Source organism: Colletotrichum chrysophilum, assembly GCF_026319265.1.
Source record: "Colletotrichum chrysophilum strain AFK26 chromosome Unknown scaffold_191, whole genome shotgun sequence".
NCBI lineage: Eukaryota > Fungi > Ascomycota > Sordariomycetes > Glomerellales > Glomerellaceae > Colletotrichum > Colletotrichum chrysophilum.
In genome coordinates, this window is record NW_026517478.1 from 20214 (window position 1) to 35119 (window position 14906).

General features: G+C 54.8%; 5 protein-coding genes across 5 annotated transcripts; all 5 read left to right on the top strand.

The window, feature by feature from the left end:
* Window positions 1–350: 350 nt before the first annotated feature.
* On the top strand, window positions 351–2382 carry COL26b_012800 (uncharacterized protein; the record flags this gene model as incomplete). The annotated part of the gene is given in 5 exon segments (XM_053185436.1): window positions 351–895; window positions 1060–1081; window positions 1101–1163; window positions 1222–1897; window positions 1949–2382. 5 exon segments carry the CDS (start codon window positions 351–353, stop codon window positions 2380–2382), a joined length of 1740 nt encoding a protein of 579 aa, XP_053030609.1.
* Window positions 2383–3186: 804 nt separating this feature from the next.
* On the top strand, window positions 3187–4785 carry COL26b_012801 (uncharacterized protein; the record flags this gene model as incomplete). The annotated part of the gene is made up of 1 exon (XM_053185437.1): window positions 3187–4785. The coding sequence occupies one exon, from the start codon at window positions 3187–3189 to the stop codon at window positions 4783–4785; it is 1599 nt and encodes a 532-aa protein (XP_053030610.1).
* Window positions 4786–7065: 2280 nt separating this feature from the next.
* On the top strand, window positions 7066–7688 carry COL26b_012802 (uncharacterized protein; the record flags this gene model as incomplete). The annotated part of the gene is made up of 2 exons (XM_053185438.1): window positions 7066–7424; window positions 7580–7688. The coding sequence occupies 2 exons, from the start codon at window positions 7066–7068 to the stop codon at window positions 7686–7688; spliced, it is 468 nt and encodes a 155-aa protein (XP_053030611.1).
* Window positions 7689–8858: 1170 nt separating this feature from the next.
* On the top strand, window positions 8859–10581 carry COL26b_012803 (uncharacterized protein; the record flags this gene model as incomplete). The annotated part of the gene is made up of 4 exons (XM_053185439.1): window positions 8859–8963; window positions 9037–9570; window positions 9646–10259; window positions 10323–10581. 4 exons carry the CDS (start codon window positions 8859–8861, stop codon window positions 10579–10581), a joined length of 1512 nt encoding a protein of 503 aa, XP_053030612.1.
* A 1093-nt stretch (window positions 10582–11674) lies between these two features.
* Window positions 11675–13684, top strand: COL26b_012804 (uncharacterized protein; the record flags this gene model as incomplete). Its single annotated transcript, XM_053185440.1, has 5 exons — window positions 11675–12019; window positions 12086–12540; window positions 12684–13105; window positions 13174–13514; window positions 13568–13684. 5 exons carry the CDS (start codon window positions 11675–11677, stop codon window positions 13682–13684), a joined length of 1680 nt encoding a protein of 559 aa, XP_053030613.1.
* Window positions 13685–14906: the final 1222 nt, after the last annotated feature.

Here is a 14906-nt window from a genome sequence, read left to right on the forward strand (position 1 = left end):
TTCTCCGCAGCTGACTAGAAATTCGGACCAACACCGCCAACGCCCAAGAACACCAAGACGCGATTCTGGAGCTATTTGTGGATATTGTTGGTAGACCTCGAGCAGCATGTTCCATTCTGTTTGCGCCTGCTCGCCCACACACGTCCCAAATGACCTCAGCCAAGTCATCCTTCATCGGGGACTGTCTCATTGAGCCCCACGATGCTGGTGCAAAGCAACATTCTAGGTGAGAAGTGAGCGAGTACAAGACGCGCATCGTCCCCAAGCCACGTTTTCTCCAAGACCTGCCCAGTCTTGGTGGGATCATCCTTCTTTTCCTCTTTCCCACACCATCGCGGACGTGCATGATCATGGCCGAGAAGCAAGAGAAACAACAACGCTCAGGCGAGAGCGGGAGCCCAAGCCCGTCTTCGTCCGCCGACAGCGGTCGCGTGGTGAACGAGAAGCCCAGGTCTCAGGGAGGCTTTTTTTCCAGGCTTGGCGATCTTCCCGAGTTAAAGTTTCGCGGCAAGCTTCTCGAGGGCCAGACTCTGAACTGGTGCATTGGCTTCATAGCGAGTTGCGGGTTTCTGATGTTCGGCTATGACCAGGGCGTATTGAGCTCCCTCCTCACCCTGGATGATTTTCAGAAGAGTATCGTGTTGATGACTCCACTGGAAAAGTCGAATCCCCTGTGCTGGCTTGATTATCCCGAAAGCACGCAGCGTGATTACAGCCAATGCACTGGAGACCCCAACACACAGGCTGCTGCCGTGGCTGTCTATCAGATCGGATGTTTCCTGGGCGCGCTTCTCATTCTCTTCAAAGGAGAGACGTGGGGTCGCAAGTCTTCTACTTTCTGGGGCAGCGCCATCATGGTCATCAGTACCGTCATGCAAGCCGGCTCTCACGAGTAGTACGTTGTGCCCCTCATCTCCATCGCAGACACGATACTGACATGATGCAAGCATTCTTTTCTCTCTTTCCAGAGTCCTTGGCGGAATTGGAAATGGCATGGTAACCTCAAGTAAGCTTCCTATCTTGACTGGGTCGTCACTAGCATAGCTAACAGGCCTGCAGCAATTCCCACATGGCAATCCGAGTGCGCACGACCTCATCAGCGTGGATTTCTCATCACCCTTTCCGGAGCTCTCATCTCTGGAGGCATTATGATTGCTTACTGGGTGAGTAATCTCTCTATTCCCTTGCAACCTTTCTGATTCTAATCTCGTAATTATCTAGGTTGACTATGGCTTTTACTTCCTTGAGGGATCGATTCGCTGGCGATTTCCGATCGCTTTCCAGTCATTCTTCACTATCATCGTGATGATTGGTCTTCTCTATCTCCCCGATTCACCCCGATGGCTCGCGATGAAGGGCCGCACCGAAGAAGCCCGTGCGGTCACGGCGCGTCTTCTCGGCAAGCCTATTGATCATGAGGATGTCACCACGGAAGTCAAGGCAATCAAGGAGGCACTTGAAGTCCAAAGTCAGGGCGGTGGCTTCCAGTACAAGGAGCTCCTCACTAACGGACCGTCTCAAAACCTTCGTCGAACGCTACTCGGAATCGCCGCGCAATTCTTCCAACAGATTTGCGGTATCAACCTCATCACTTACTACGCTGGCTTCCTTTTTGAGAATTCTCTTGGGTTTGGCCCCGAACTGTCGCGGCTTCTCGCAGCTGCAAACGGCACTGAGTATTTCCTGGCGTCGCTCGTTGCATTGCCCCTCATCGAGAGGACTGGTCGACGGAAGCTCATGCTCTTCGGTGCCTTTGGCATGATGGCATCCATGGCTATCCTGGCGGGTACCGTCTCTACAGGTACTGTCGCAGACAACGGGGCTCCTAACCTCGAGACCCGCTACGGTGTAACGGCCACCGTCTTCCTCTTTGTCTTCAACTCTTTCTTCGCAATTGGTAAGTAATCCATGCAAACATACACAATCTCCTTCGCTCACATATTTGAAGGCTGGCTCGGCATGACCTGGCTGTACCCTGCCGAAATCACCAACCTTCGCATTCGCATCCAAGCCAACGCCCTGTCGACCTGCTCCAACTGGCTTTCCAACTTCCTCATCGTCATGATTACCCCTCCAGCCTTTGCCAACTTGGGATACAAGACATATGTCATGTTTGCCGTCTTCAACGCGGCCATCATTCCGTGCGTCTGGCTATTTTTCCCTGAGCCCAAAGGCCGGAGTTTGGAGGAGTTGGATGTTATCTTTGCCAGCGCGCACGCTGATGGCGCCAACCCTGTCAAGCGTGCGAAGGAAATGCGACACATTGAGGGTAACGAGCTTGAAGGCGAGCTTGACAAGTATTTTGGTTCCAGTGAGCAGGTTGAAGATGCTCGTCCCATGACGCGCCCGATGACTGGGCACAGTCATCACACAAGGCATTGAGTGCCGCATACTGGCAATGCACGGTCTCAATGGCAGTACATGCTATTAGGTAGATCTCTATATAGTTAGCTTCTTGGCCAATTGGAATTGAACTATACGCAAAAACGTTTCTTCCATCCGTCCTTTTGTGAGGTGCATCATGTCAATGTAAGAAATCGAGATGAAAATGCCCGCGGAAGCTTTCATTACCTACGCTTAAGTCAAGACTTTACCATTGATCAACGATAGATTCAAGCCGTTCAAGAACGCAAACGATGGAGCTAGCATTTGGTTATTGTATTGAGACTGTACAACTTTTGCATTGTGACTAAGAAAGAAAGCATGTGGATGCGAAAACTGAAATTCTCTCATTTAGTCTGAACAGTAAATAAAGGCAATGTTCTTCGTCCAGCCAAAACAACTGCTTTGTTGGTTCAAACTTGCTCAATAACATTGTGATGTCGAGTACAAAGGGCTCAAGTCCTTTGATGTCTCTGTGGTCCCCTTTCGAATCGCCGTCACAGTGTCTCTTGTGTGGATGAGGCGCAGGGATTCGAACAATGCCTTCTTCGTCTGCCTTAGTCGATAATGAAGCCAGTTGTTCATGCAAGACAGAGAAGGCAATATCCTCATTGTGCTTCGCAGTCACTATAAGAGTAGTCTTATGGTATTGACTCGAGACAAGTCCAGCAAATCGTGCCAGTACAGAAAACCCACAGTAGCAACAAACAATATCACACAACATTCAGCAACATTCAGCAATCTTTCGTCTCAGAACTTCGATACGATTTACGTCTTATCATCAGGCAAACCGAAGCTCACAACATGCCAGGATACAATATCAAACTAGAGGTGGAGGATGACAACATTCGGATGGAAGATATTGAAGAACAGCCCCGAAGCTTTCTCAGAGCCATCCTCTCCTCCATCGCGAACATCCCTATGGTATCTATTGACTTCATCCGAAACAACCCTCACTTCATTCTGTTTCTAATCTGCGTTACGTGTAACGTATGGTACTTCTGGGATACGATAATCTACTACAGCGAATTACTCGAGAATGTTGACCGCGATATTTGGATTGCCGCATTTTTCTGGATTTTCATCGCACGGTACTACCGTTTCGCGATCGGCTTCTGCGGATATCACTTTTACAGACCCTCGCCCATGCAGTCGCGAGAGCTCTGGACATCCAGGGATGTCACGGTCATCCTCCCCACCATCGATCCCGACAACCCCAAGTTCGCCGAGTGCATGCTCTCAATTCTGGAGAACAGGCCGGCCGCAATCCTTGTCGTTACCGTCGGAGCCGCCATGCGCCAGCGGTGTGACGACTTCCTCGAACACTTCCGTCAAGCGTACCCAATGACGCAAATCGGCGTCAGCGCGATCCCGCACCCCTCTAAGCGCCGGCAAGTCGCTCATGCCGTACCCAAAGTCGAAACAGAATTCACAATCCTCGCCGACGACCACGTCTTCTGGCCCAGTAAGGATTTCATCCCCCACTCTCTCGCGCCCTTTGAGAGCCCAACCATGGGTGTGGTGGCCACCTACAAGTGCGTCCGGCGTACAAGTCCTGGTAAGTTCTGGAGCATGTCTTCAATCATTAACTTCATCGGCTGTCTCTACCTCGAGCGCCACAACTACGAGCTCAGGGCCTCCAACGGCATGGACGGCGGAGTCTTTGTGGTCTCTGGCCGCACCGCCATCTACCGCAGCAGGTTTCTTAAAGCCGACGGCTTGATGCATCGGTTCTGTAACGAGAAATTCTTCTTTGGTCTTTTCGGCGGTAAGGAAGGCCTCGGGCCGGATGACGACAACTTCCTCACCCGCGAAGCTTACAAGCACGACTGGGACATTAAGTTCCAGCAGACGGACGAATGCACCATCTGGACCACGATCGGCGACGAGTCGCTCAGCAAATTCCGTGGTCAACTCATCCGCTGGGCCAGGACCACGTTCCGGAGCAACCCGTGCATGATGCTGGAAAGCAACAGGGTTCTCATCAAGCGCATGCCGTGGTCATTCTTCACTGTCTACCTGACTGGCCTTATTAACTTCGCGCTGTTGTGGGATGGCTTGCTGATGTTTACCTACTACAGCGCATTGGGCGCTGACGAGTTTCTAACCACCGAAATGCGGAAGCTCCTCTGCTTTATGCTCTTTACCAAGGTATGGAAAATCGTACCCCATTTTCTGCGGTATCCTTCAGATCTGCTGCTCCTGCCTTACCAGATCCTCTTCGGGTACGTTCACTCATTCATCAAGTTTTGGGCTTTGATTACATTCTGGGACTGCGCATGGCTGGGCCGTAATTTGGACGCGGTCGACGACGAGGCTGAGCACTCAAGGATGCCCCTGAATATGGATTTCAGTTGGGGAGAAGTACGTCCCAACAGACCAAGCTATGGATATCACTACTAGATTCGGTGTTTATCTATTTTTATCAGGTATTTTGTTTTCGTTTCGTTACGGTGCTATGGGATTTATCTGATTGCGGTCGTTGCGCTTCTGGTTTTGTCTGGCGTTTTACCCCAATTATGTCACGATGTATAAATAGTTGAACCCATATCAGCTCGAATCCCGCACTCTATTACGTTATTTCCTGTTCTCTATGAAAGGTAGCTTGTATGTCTTTCTACGCCTCTACTAGCCTATTTAGGGCTTGTGTAGTTGTTTACATAGTTTCCACCAACGTGTAGCAATGAGACTACGGGAAGAAATAGGAAAGAACAGACGGCTACCAAGTTGATTTCATAGGTATCTGTGGGATCAATACAAAAGCAGGTACGTACCCATGTGTATTAGTCTTGGAAGCTGTATCCTATTATCTCTAGAATTGCTGTGATCTGGTATCTTTTGCATTATCTACTCCTTTCTCTCAGTGCCGTCCAGCGTAAAGCTCGTGAACATGATGGCCTCCGTCCATCTCGGGAGGTCTCTGAGAAGTATTGTCAGCCTCGATTGGTCCCGCTGACATGGTATCCGTCTTCAACCCCGTGTATTGGTATTGGGAATAAGCAGGGCTGTCAAAGGTCTCGCCTCCTTTGTCGGGTTGTCCAAGTTTCCTCTTCCTCAGTGCCCTCCATACGAACCAACTGATCATGGACACAACGAGGATGGTTCCCAGCGTTGCGCCAACGGCTATCCCAGCGACGGCCCCCGTGCCAAGTGACTGTGAAGATGTCTCGGTCGCGGCAGGAGAGCTTGAGGGAGCCGAAGCCTGGCTCTGGCTCGAAGACGTGGGGCTCGAAGCCGCTGCTGTGGTTGTCGAGGCTTCTGTGATGTTGAAATAATGCGACGTAGCAGTTATCGCCCCCGACCCGGAACTGTACAGTGCCAGGTAAAAGACAGGCAGAGATAGATCGGCGTCGTCGGGGAAGCCATCATAGCTGACCTCCCATGTGTAGTCCAGAGAACTATAATTCTCTACAAATTTGGGAAAAGACAGCCGTTAGCGATGCATTCGCAAGGTCCCCATGTTGTCGGGAACATACGTAGAATCCGGGCCGAAGACCGATCTCCGGTGGTACTGTCCGCCTTATTGTTCCAAATCCAGATGTCGTTCAGGGGATCTGACTCCCACACGAATCTCACTTTTTCACCAAGAGTGTAAATCGGATTGTCGCTGTAGTCGTTCGTAGGCCCCGGGCCGGGCGGTCGGCGGAATACATCTTCGGCGATTGCAAAAGAGGCAATTATCAGACTGAACAACAGCCCTGTCAGGTAAGACATTGTCTCACTCCTAGGAACATAGCCTCATCCCCGGAGACCGTTAGAAAAGCAAGATTTGCACACCTGCTCAAGGCACCAGCTATGCCAGAGAAGGCGTATGTCTAGGAGCGAAGGAATCCAACGAGGGCACTTCAACATAGGTTGGGGTTTTTTATCACCCATCATCCCTGCTTCCACAGCCTGACTTGGCCCCTCTGTTGGCCCTGTTGGGTCTCCTTTTCGGGAATCTGACACTTGATTAAGGATCCATTGTCCCATTCACCATCCAACCAGATCCAAACGTGCTCTTACCAAGGAAGCGGCACAGCGCCAGCAAGCCGCAAGGACCAACAGCACCAACGACAAACAACACCAAGAAATCTGCCTAGCCGCCGAAAAACAGTGCACGTACCCATCCGACCCCCGGCCCCGTCCCGATCAGCAATTGGCTCGTTGCCCGTGGGCGGGGCCGATGGCCGCCCCGGCTGCCTGCGAAGGATTCCGAAGCCTACTGCGGCATGCATGCAGGGGCGCGGTCGTCATTTAGTTCGGTACACAGCCCCAAAGTAGTCCATGTTACCTTGTCTGGGTATGTCACGGTGTAAGTACTAACATCTAGACTTCTGAGACCATACGTCTTACCGTTCCTTCATGGCTACGTACCGGCCTTACACTGCTGCAATTCTCCCAATTTAGGATCCTCTAAGGCGACCAGCCACAGTCTCGAACGACTCATCCTCAACCTCCAACCTATCAGCTCCTCCAAATATGAGGCTGATGATAGACTACCGCGCCCGGCTGTTGCAGATCATGGGCGAACTACAATGTGTCCAGTGTAGTCCTCAGGCGTCGTGGCACTTGTCTGTCACGATATAAGTCCAAGATAAAACCCAACTTCAAGTCGGGGTTCGACATCACATATCGAACAACAACACCCACAATCATAGCAGACCACCGAAACACATAGGATACAAATTTCCAGCCACGATCATGGCTTCCGAAGCAACCAACATCGTCCTCCGCAAGATCACAATCTTCGCCTTCCCGCCAGCCTTCATCATCCTCCTCATCCACGGCATCATCTCCAACTGCGCCTTCCCGGCCCTCGGCATCCTGCCCCTCGCCGCCTCCGCGATCCTCGGCCTCTTCATCATCCGCCGCGACCTCATCGCCGCCCTCGGCTCCCCGATCCAAGCCCTCACGCCGTCAAACATCTTCTTTGCTGATGTCACACTCGGCATCTTCCACTTGGTCTTCCTCTTCATCAGCTGGGCGCTCATCAGGGAGCCGTGGGACAGGGGCCAGGTTGTTCTCGGCACATATGGAACCGTGCCTTTGATGCTTGATACGTGAGTTTTCTTCCCCTTTCTCTCCCTGCCGAGTATGGTTGCAGTCTGAAGCTGACGGATTTTCTGAAAACTAGGGCTATTCACCTTTATGTTCTTCTCCCGCAGATTGGGCATATGCTCGTCAGCCGTCGGTGCGACTGCCCTCACTGCCAAAGTGTGAGCAAGACGAGCTACTTCACGACGGGCGTGTCGGAGTACACTCCTCTCAGTGACGGTGACACGGAGCCTGAGGTCCTCGAGAGGGATCTTGAAGCGGGTCACTGAAATGGTCACCAAGTTAAAATTCCAAGCGCAATTGAGTACTGGAGTACAACAGACTGCTAGGTTTGCAAATTCTTTAGTCACTCCCTGGGAATATCATTAGAAAGCCCATTAGCATACATCGTAGATATCCCCTAAAACGCACAACATACACTCATTGGACATTCGTAAATACGAACAAAAGCATCTCGCGGAACAAATCAGTAAGCAGTCCGCCGTCCAAATCGTCTGATAATCAGGACACCTGTCGAGCTCTTCATGACGGCAACTCCCGCCTTCGTGCCGGAACAGAACGCCACGAGAAATAGCAAACCATGCCCAAACAGTCTTGGTCCTCCTTGCGAGACAATGCTGACTCATTCAAAGACATCATCTCCTGAGAAGGACAACATCCGCGTTCCGGAAGCACCACCCCCCCCGCAAACGTCCGTCCGGCATGATGCCCGCCTCACCCCAAGGTGGCCAGAGCTCCCTTGTTTGCCGCCTCACCCAACCAAGTCCTCTTCACAAGCCAAAGAAAGAGAGGCAGAGCTCTCGCAACCTTTTTCGTCCCATCTTCCAAGCACCCCACGCTTCCAATGCATGCGGGGGCATCATCCAATCAAGTAAACGTGCTGTGCTGTTTGCTAATGCGGGTGTAGCCATTGAGTTTCGCACGACATCGTTTCATTCGTCCCCATTCATCTTGGGAAGGCGTATGCAAAAACCGTCCTCTCCCTTGCCTGTCTTGTCTTCCCGGCCCCTCCCCCCATGTCCAGCTGGGTGTCTAGCAGATTAACGAAACATCTACCCCGGTCTCACAGCACGAGAGAAACATCTCGTTATTTACCTTTTCAACATCCCTGACGGCCGGCGTCTTGTCCAGGTGTGATATCAAAACCCAAACTGATCAGACGGAACGAAGGCACGTTCGCCGTGAGCCGCCCTTCCGCACTGCCGCCGGGATATCGACAGTCCGGCAAACCAGCAGTTTATCAAACGCTCGCGTCCCACTTCAGCCGGGGAGCTCTGTGGTGGTGAACCATCCAGCAGCGGGTGTTTCCTTGAATTTCCATCGCAGAGTATTTCTCACAGCATCACATTAGACCTCCCCTTTCGACGTCTCCAGCAGTCCGTCTGCTCCCTACCTGCTCAGCCGCCAACACCAATAAGCTCCCGTCGAGCATCGACGACATGCCCAAGATGTACTTCACCAACCCCGTGGCAAGCTTCCTCACGACCCTCCTCGCCTTCTTCGCCGTCCTCGCCTTGATCCACATCGCCCTGACGACAGTCTACGTAAGTCCTCCCGCCAAACCCCTGACCAAAAAGCTTCGGCAACAGGAATCCTTCTAACGATATCGTCTAAAAGCTAATCTACACCTTCTTCCACTCGCCAATCCGCCACATCCCCGGCCCGCGCTACACCCTCATCACGCACTACCCGCTCAAATACCACATCCTGACCGGCCGCCGCATGTACCACATCCACGCCCTGCACGCCCGCTACGGCCCCATCGTGCGCATCTCCCCGTCCGAGGTCGCCGTCGCCTCCCCCGAGGGCTTCGCCGCCATCCACCGCATCGGAAGCGGCTTCCTCAAGTCCGCCTGGTACGAGGAGTCCACCCGCCCCGACGGCGGCGAGTCCAGCATCTTCGCCATGTCCGACCCGCGCCAGCACGCCCAGCGCCGCCGCCTGCTCGCGCGTGTGTTCACGAAGCAGTCCCTCCGCGCGGACTGGGAGGTCGTCGTGCGGGGAAAGGTCGAGCGCGCGGTCGACAGGATACAGACGGAGGCGGCGGGCGGCGGGCGGTCGGACGTGTTGAAGTGGTGGACCATGATGACAACGGATACGATTGCGCACCTGGCGTTTGGGGAGTCGTTCAACATGTTGGAAATCGGAGAGGTAAGCTTCATCGTTGCCCCTTCCCGTCATATTCCCCCAACGGGGCTTGCCCAGCTGCTAACATCAACCCTTAAGAAAAACGACTACGTGAAAGCCCTCGAGCTAATCTCCATCCAAAACACGATGCGCTACGAGCTCCCCCTCCTGCACTTCCTCAAACGCCTCGTCCCCTTCAAATCCCGGCAGGGCCCGCCGGACGCGCAGCACGTGCTCAAGGTCTACGGCAAAAAGGCGGTCGCCAACGTCCGCAAGCACAGCGGCGACCGGCCGAACCTCTTCGGGCGCATGATCGAGGCGAGCGAGGCCGGCGAGAAGCAGTGGCTGACGGAGGAGGTCGTCGAGTCCGAGGCCAAGAGCATGATCATCGGCGGCTCCGACACCACCTCGGTCACGCTCACGTACCTCGTGTGGGCCGTCCTCAAGCGCCCGGAGCTGCGCGCGCGGCTCGAGGAGGAGGTGGACGCCGTGGGCACCGGGTTCGACGACGCGGTGCTCGAGAAGCTGCCGCTGCTGAACGCGGTCATCGACGAGACGCTGAGGCTGTACGGGGCGGCGCCCGGGCAGCTGCAGAGAGTGGTCCCGCCCAAGGGAATCACAATCGGGGGGTATTATATTCCTAATGACTTCACGGTCGAGACGCAGGCGTACACGCTGCATCGGGACCCGGAGGTCTGGCCTGACCCGTACCGGTGAGTATCACGAGTCCACTTGTACTCGGTCTGGGTGCGTGCTAACGATGATGGACAAAACAGCTTCGATGAGACGAGGTTCTTAGATCACAAGAAGCTCACACCGCAGCAGAAGCTCCTCTTCTCACCTTTCGGAGCGGGGTCCCGGATATGCTTGGGCATTGAACTGGCGAGGATGGAGATGCGCCTGGCCACGACGGTCCTCTTCAGGAGGTGTAAGGGGCTGAGACTCGCGCCGGGCACCAACGACGAGACCATGGAGATGGAGAACTTTTTCATGATCAACCCGCGCGGGCACAAGTGTGAGGTGACGATGCCGTGAGAGTCGTTGACGGCCGAGCTCGGATCCGGATCCGGAGTCTTCGGGGCCGTGCATGGGGCAAAGGGCGGGCCGAGATGTGTGCAAGGAGTCAGTGACATCGGCCTTTGCAGCTGCTGTCTAAAAAGATCCATAGACTCTCCACAAACGGCGATAGAAGTGACGCAAATCACGATCCCGAAAGAACCGATGTCCCGCGGCTAGTTGAGTGTTACTGAGTGATGAGATGACTCCTCACTCGCACGTCTTGCCATCGTGGCCAGGTCCTTGGTAAACGCACGTGGGGGGCAATGAACCGCAGACCCACCATAGCTTTACTCGGTAGTACTAAAAAAAAAAAAAAAAAAAAAAAAGTAGCGTGATGAGCACACGGAATTCTCAAAAGATTTTCAGATGAAGGACTCATGCATCGCCTCCGTTGATCCCAGAGGTGGGGGTGTGAACCACGGGCGCGAACGGCTTTTGGAACCTCTGGACCGCGCCCTACAAAGCACCGCGGTCACAGTCAAAAGGACACTAAACATCCGTCTGCCCAAGTGCCCATCCCCGGACCCACCGCCGCGGCCACTTGGAAAGAATTTTTACGTACCTGTAATTCAGACCGGTCCATCAATTTCAGCTGGCTGCGAGACCGGAGAAGTGGGAGAAGCAATCCCAGATGTTCTGCCAGCGCATACGATGCGTTTGTGAATGGAGCTGGTGAAGCCGTATGGGCTGCCAGATGGCTCTCAAACTCCGCCAAGACCACGTAGGGCTGCCAGACCGAACGCAGACCGAGACTGCAGCGCGGCCAGCTTCGGTGAGAAAAGGGGCTATCTCGAGACCTCAAAACCTTCAAACCGCACTCAAAGTCACTTCTCGCCCCCCGCGACCCCACCGGTGCCAGGAACGCCCCGCGACCAGGACGATGATGCCATCGCGTAGCCTCCGGTTTCGCCATGGGGGACTTTGAAAAATTTCATGGCCCAAATGTAGTATTTGATCAGATTCCGATCCTAGCCCCTTGGCTATCTCGTCTTGCCGTTCCCTCGCACGTCGCATTCAACCCTGGAGACTCTGACCAGCTTGAAGAAGTAACCCTTCTTGTCTTCCAGCCATGACCGCGTACGAGTCCGACAGGCGCGCCCAGTCCATCGGGCCCGCCGCGGAAGACGACGCCGTCCGCGACGTCGAAAAGTCCGGCGCCGACGACCACCATGACGACAAGGCCGCCATCCTCGAGCCCCAGCTCAACGTCGGCGGCCACGGCCGCACCCAGCGCCGCCTGCGCGACTACCAGGTCACCATGATCGGCTTCTGCTCCGGCATTGGCACCGGCCTGTTCATCGGAACCGGCTCCGCCTACGCCAACGCCGGCCCCGCCGGCCTGCTGCTCGCCTACATCGTCGTCGGCGCGGTCCTGTGGTGCGTGATGCAGAGTATCGGAGAGTTGGCGACTTTGGTATGTTGTTGTTCTTCTTCGCGAGAGCTTCCCAGTTTCTCAATATCTAACCACAACCACTTACAGATCCCAACCGCCGGCTCCTTCCCCCACTGGGCCACCCGCTTCATCGACCCCTCCGTCGGCTTCTCCCTCGCCATCTCCTACGGCTACTGCTACACCATCGCCATCGCCTCCGAGGCCTCCGCCGCCGCCATCCTCGTCGGCTACTGGACCGACATCACCCCCGCCGTCGTCATCACCGTCTCCCTCGTCCTCATCCTCGCCTGCAACCTGCTCAGCGTCCGCTGGTACGGCGAGACCGAGGTCGCCGGCGGCACCATCAAGGTGCTGTGCTTCATCGGCCTCGTCTTCACCTCTATCATCATCACCGCCGGCGGCGGGCCCAACCACGAGGCCATCGGCTTCCGCTACTGGCACAACCCCGGCGCCTGGGTCGACTACAACGGCATCAGCGGCTCAACCGGCCACTTTCTCGGCTTCGTCGCGGCGTTCATCAACGCATCGTTCTCGTTCATTGGGTAAGTTGAAGAATTTCTTTTCTTCCGCAAAAGACAAGAGGCGGTATGGACGATGCTTCATGATCACCATCACCAACACCACACTTTTGCTTCACTTTTCGCCACTAGGAATGAAAGAAATGAGGGCTGACAAAAAGTCGTAGAATTGAGACCGTGGTGGTTACAGCTGCCGAATCCGTCAACCCCCACAAGGCGATCCCCAACGCCGCGCGCCGCGTCACCATGCGCATCGGCTTCTTCTACATCTTCGGCGCTCTGCTCATCGGCCTGATCGTCGACCCCCGCGAGCCCGGCCTCGTCTCCGGCTCCGGCAACGCCAACAGCTCGCCGTGGGTCATCGCCATCCGCCAGGCCGGCATCAACATCCTGCCCTCCATCGTCAACGCCTGCATCCTCGTCTCCGCCTGGTCCGCCGGCAACTCCTACTGCTGGGTCGGCTCCCGCATGATCGTCGCCATGACCACCGACAGACAACTCCCTCAAATCTTTGGTGTCACGAACAAGCAGGGTGTTCCCTACGTGGCCGTCATCACCGCCTGGCTGTTTGGTCCTTTGGCTTATCTGAGTAAGTTGATATTGAGGGGCAAACCCCCTGACTTTCGTCTCAACACAGAAACTAACCGAGCCCCGCAGGTCTTGGATCGGGAGGTGCCGCTGACGCCTTCAACTGGCTCCTCAGTCTGAGCACCATCGCCGGCCTCATCGCCTGGGCCACCCTCTGCTTCTGCTACATCCGCTTCCATCGTGCCATGAAGGTCCAGGGCGTCAGCCGCGACACCCTGCCTTGGAAGGCGCCCTTCCAGCCCTACGCCGCGTGGTTCGGCTTCGTCGGTTCCACCGTCATCACCTTCGTCGCCGGTTTCTCCGTCTTCCTCAAGGGCAACTGGTCCACTGCGGACTTTATCTCGTCCTACATTGGAATCCCCATCTTCATTGTGCCCATCATCGGCTGGAAGCTTTACCACCGCACCAAGGTTTGTCTGCTTCCTTATCAAGACATAGATGATCAAGTTGCTAACATGAGCAGTTTGTTCGCGCCCACGAGATCGACCTGTGGTCAGGCCGTCTTCACGAGTCAGAGTACGTCCCTGAGAAGCCGAAGCCAGAAAACTTCCGCGAGCGCGTCAGCCAGTGGTTCTCATGACCTTGGTACGCCGGGGCTAGATAGAAGACTACTCCCCAGAGGCGTTCAACACGCCGTGATGAATGTGTAATATCATGATAATCGAAAGAAGACAACTTTGAATCCTTCTGCAGAAGCGAAACTGCTGCCTTGAGCCAAGCGCAATGAATGACGACATATTCTTGGGTTGTCCGCGGAGATAGACGGTGGCCAATCTCGTGATCCGGGCCACCGACATGGCTTCATGTGCGGTGTCAAGTCTAATCGAGAGGCAGCCATGCAAGTCCAGCCCTGTGGCATTGACGAAATACGTCACGTAAGAAACGCTTGAGAAATCGAACACGGTCTGGGTTGTACTCTCAACTCGTGAGCTCGCCTGCATCCAGGCGAAGATATCCTTTGGCGAGCGGCCCACTACTCCAGGCTCGCACTTTGAAAGTCTCCATAGCGGGAGGTTTCGCTTCCCGGCTGCGATCCCCTGTTCCATCCCCGTTGATCTCCTTCGCGGGTGGATAACGTCCGCGAGCTTGACAGAAGGAGTGAAAGTCCCCCTGCTGCATTCTAGTCTCCTCGGGTACTATGGCCGCGGCAAACCATCAGGCCACCAGCCTGGTTCCGTAAATCCTGCGTCAGCAGCTAATGCCGGGATCTCCGCGATATTGAAGGGTAGTCTGCCATTCAAGCGAGAGCCATCGGATTAGGCAGAAGAATAAAAAAGTTGCGGGCCAACAAAAGTCTCGAACTAGCGGCCCAAAGTCCCTTCGTCAATATGATTAATGGCGGTAGACGTGTGTGAAGGAACAGTGACAGCGACTGACTCGATGGAAGAGCGGTGGAGGAGGCGTCCAAGAACAACCAGAGGGCAGTGAACGAGCAATGAGTGGCCTTTTTCCCCTATAGGGACTCTCTGCGCTGGCAGACAACGTGACGACAGGTAGGCAATGTGTGAAATGCAGAAGCGCGATGCCACTCGGTTCGTTGCGTGAATGCTTGGCGTAAGCACAGCGTGGTCCAGGGTCTAATCTGCTCAATGAGGTTTAGCGAGTGCTGCAAAGATCTCGGCCGGTCCGTAGAGCGGCCCAAGTAAACGGTTGCGAGACCCTGATTCGCCTGTCGGGCTAAAGCGCCGTTGGTTGGCGACGTCTGACATGCCATTGGTGCTGAAGCGGTACGGCCCTGAAGGAGTTTAAACTGCATTGGGGCCAGGCTGAAGCCAAGCCAGTTGAGACTCAAACGCGGGGCA